This window comes from the organism of the source record quoted next (assembly GCF_019968985.1).
Source record: "MAG: Porospora cf. gigantea B chromosome Unknown PgB_NODE_4834_length_2047_cov_497.34, whole genome shotgun sequence".
In the NCBI taxonomy this organism is placed as follows: domain Eukaryota; phylum Apicomplexa; class Conoidasida; order Eugregarinorida; family Porosporidae; genus Porospora; species Porospora cf. gigantea B.
In genome coordinates, this window is record NW_027179047.1 from 1 (window position 1) to 2,047 (window position 2,047).

The window sequence follows — 2,047 nt, forward strand, 5'->3', positions numbered from 1 at the left end:
CCCAAGGATCAAGCTTCTTATCATCATAGCAGTAGTAGTGAATGAATTCTCTTCCAATTTATAAGATCATCCTGTGGGGCCAAACATGTGTCGTCCCTCTACACACAGCACAAATACCGATCACCTTCTTCGACTGATATTCCTCCGGTTTGCATTCACATCAATGCGGGTCGACTTATTCTGCTAACTGTGGGGTTGTGACTGGAGAAGCCAGTACCTCCAGGTTTCAGGGGCAAGAGATCGTCCAGCGTCACCTCCCGGCCCTCCAAAGCCCCCCGGTGTCCGACAACGAAGTCGAGGGCGCAGGTTTTCAGCATCACCTGCCCTGTGGACTTGAGGACCACTGCAGGCTGATGCACGATTATTTTGAAGCAGATGGCACAAAGCCAGCGATTTCCGCCTTCAGCAGCTTCGCACTGGGGATGCACCTCGATGAGCTCTTTGAACTTTAGAGCGCGCCCTGTTATCGGACACAATGTACCGCGAGAGACGGTGGAGTCCAGAGCCTGCTTTTTCAGCGGGCGGAGGCTCCCTTCCGTCCAAAAGCTCTGCCCCGAAGCCGCCACACTGTCGATATCAGCAAACTGCCGTTTCTTCTTGAGCTCGAGAGTCTGGATCTGATCTGCCTCTGGCGTCTTCACGATCGTCTCGATCCCGGCACTAGCTTCAAGAAATCGGTCCACCTCAGCCGTTTTTTTCTCCACTTCGGACACGAATCTTTCGGCCTTGTCCTCAGCTTGCGTCTTCGCCTCGCGAAGCCGCGCCTCGCGAGACTTGCGCCGCTGCTCTGCCAGATTCACCACGATGCAATCACGGCAGAAAATGATGCCGTCGGGTGACGCGACGGGGAGCTTGGCCTCCAACAAGCACAGCCAACACTGTTCGAAACGCCGCAGAGAGTGCGAGCCCAGGCGCTCCTCTAAGGTGCCGTTGCCGTCAGCGGCGGCCAAGCGGCGTTCGTAATAAGTAAAGAAGGCGCCAGCAGTGTTATTGCGCGAGTGGCGCGACATAATAGCGGAATTCTCTGCATCTGCTCAGAATGGTTGCAAAGTGAACTTCAAACGACAGCACACGAATCTATACGAATCTAAAGGACGCCATCCTTTGAACATACCTTCATTTTATCAAAAATTCTCCGTTAAACATACATTTTTGCGGCACTTGCAATCAATGCGTGTGCACACGCCGAAGAATCTCCAGGAGATTAGTCGATCCCGGGCGATGGTCCAAGGCGTCGACTCCCCCGAAATACCGAAAGCCTCTTTGGCGGTAAAGAAGAAGATAAAGGTATCCATGTCATTCGACCGCAAAAACCAGAAGAAGCGTACAACCACAAAGAACTGCCCCTATAAAGCGGGTTCCGCCCCAATCCCCATCGAGAAGTTCCTTGACCACGCCAACGAAACCTCCATCAACCCTTGGAAGCCTGACGGCTTCCAGGCCGCCGCGAAGGAGGGGGCCGCGAACGTGGCTTCCGACTTGTCCAAGGACTTGCTTAAGCTGATGGTACGCATGGGTGGATAAGCACTGGGTGTTCAGCACTAGTTGTTCAAAGTGCATTCTTTCATTCATGTCGATCGTGGAAAGCACAGGCTGGTCAGCTGTGGGCCCAGAGTTCGATATCGACCTCAACAAGCTAGCTGCAGAGTAGAGCTCATCATCGCTGGAATAGTTGCATGTGTATCATTGCAGCTTCTAAGGTTAGAAGACTGCTATTTCAGGCTTTTCTCCAACATTCGATCACCGATTTCCTCAAAAAGAGCACTGCACAACCAAAACAATAATGGAATGCACAACAAAGGAAGCAGACAGTCTCCACTTCACAATCAATCATTTCGTTCGTGGAAACCACGAGCCAGCTCAGGTAACGCTAGTCAGCTGTGGGCCCGGAGTTCGATATCGACCTCAACAAGCTAGCTGCAGAGTAGAGCTCATCATCGCTGGAATAGTTGCATGTGTATCATTGCAGCTTCTAAGGTTAGAAGACTGCTATTTCAGGCTTTTCTTCCTTATTCCGCTCATGTGGTGTGGGGCTGACTTCAACAAA

General features: G+C 51.9%; 2 protein-coding genes across 3 annotated transcripts; one reads left to right on the plus strand and one right to left on the minus strand.

Moving 5' to 3' along the window:
- Positions 1–155: 155 nt before the first annotated feature.
- On the minus strand, positions 156–1,010 carry KVP17_001392 (uncharacterized protein; the record flags this gene model as incomplete). Its single annotated transcript, XM_068516755.1, has 1 exon — positions 156–1,010. One exon carries the CDS (start codon positions 1,008–1,010, stop codon positions 156–158), a length of 855 nt encoding a protein of 284 aa, XP_068373799.1.
- A 160-nt stretch (positions 1,011–1,170) lies between these two features.
- KVP17_001391 (uncharacterized protein) lies at positions 1,171–1,524 on the plus strand (the record flags this gene model as incomplete). 2 transcript variants are annotated; one of them, XM_068516753.1, is made up of 1 exon in its annotated part: positions 1,171–1,524. In XM_068516753.1, one exon carries the CDS (start codon positions 1,171–1,173, stop codon positions 1,522–1,524), a length of 354 nt encoding a protein of 117 aa, XP_068373797.1. The 2 variants fall into 2 exon arrangements, with proteins under 2 accessions (XP_068373797.1, XP_068373798.1); XM_068516754.1 differs by having other exon boundaries at positions 1,222–1,524.
- Between the last annotated feature and the right edge of the window lie 523 nt (positions 1,525–2,047).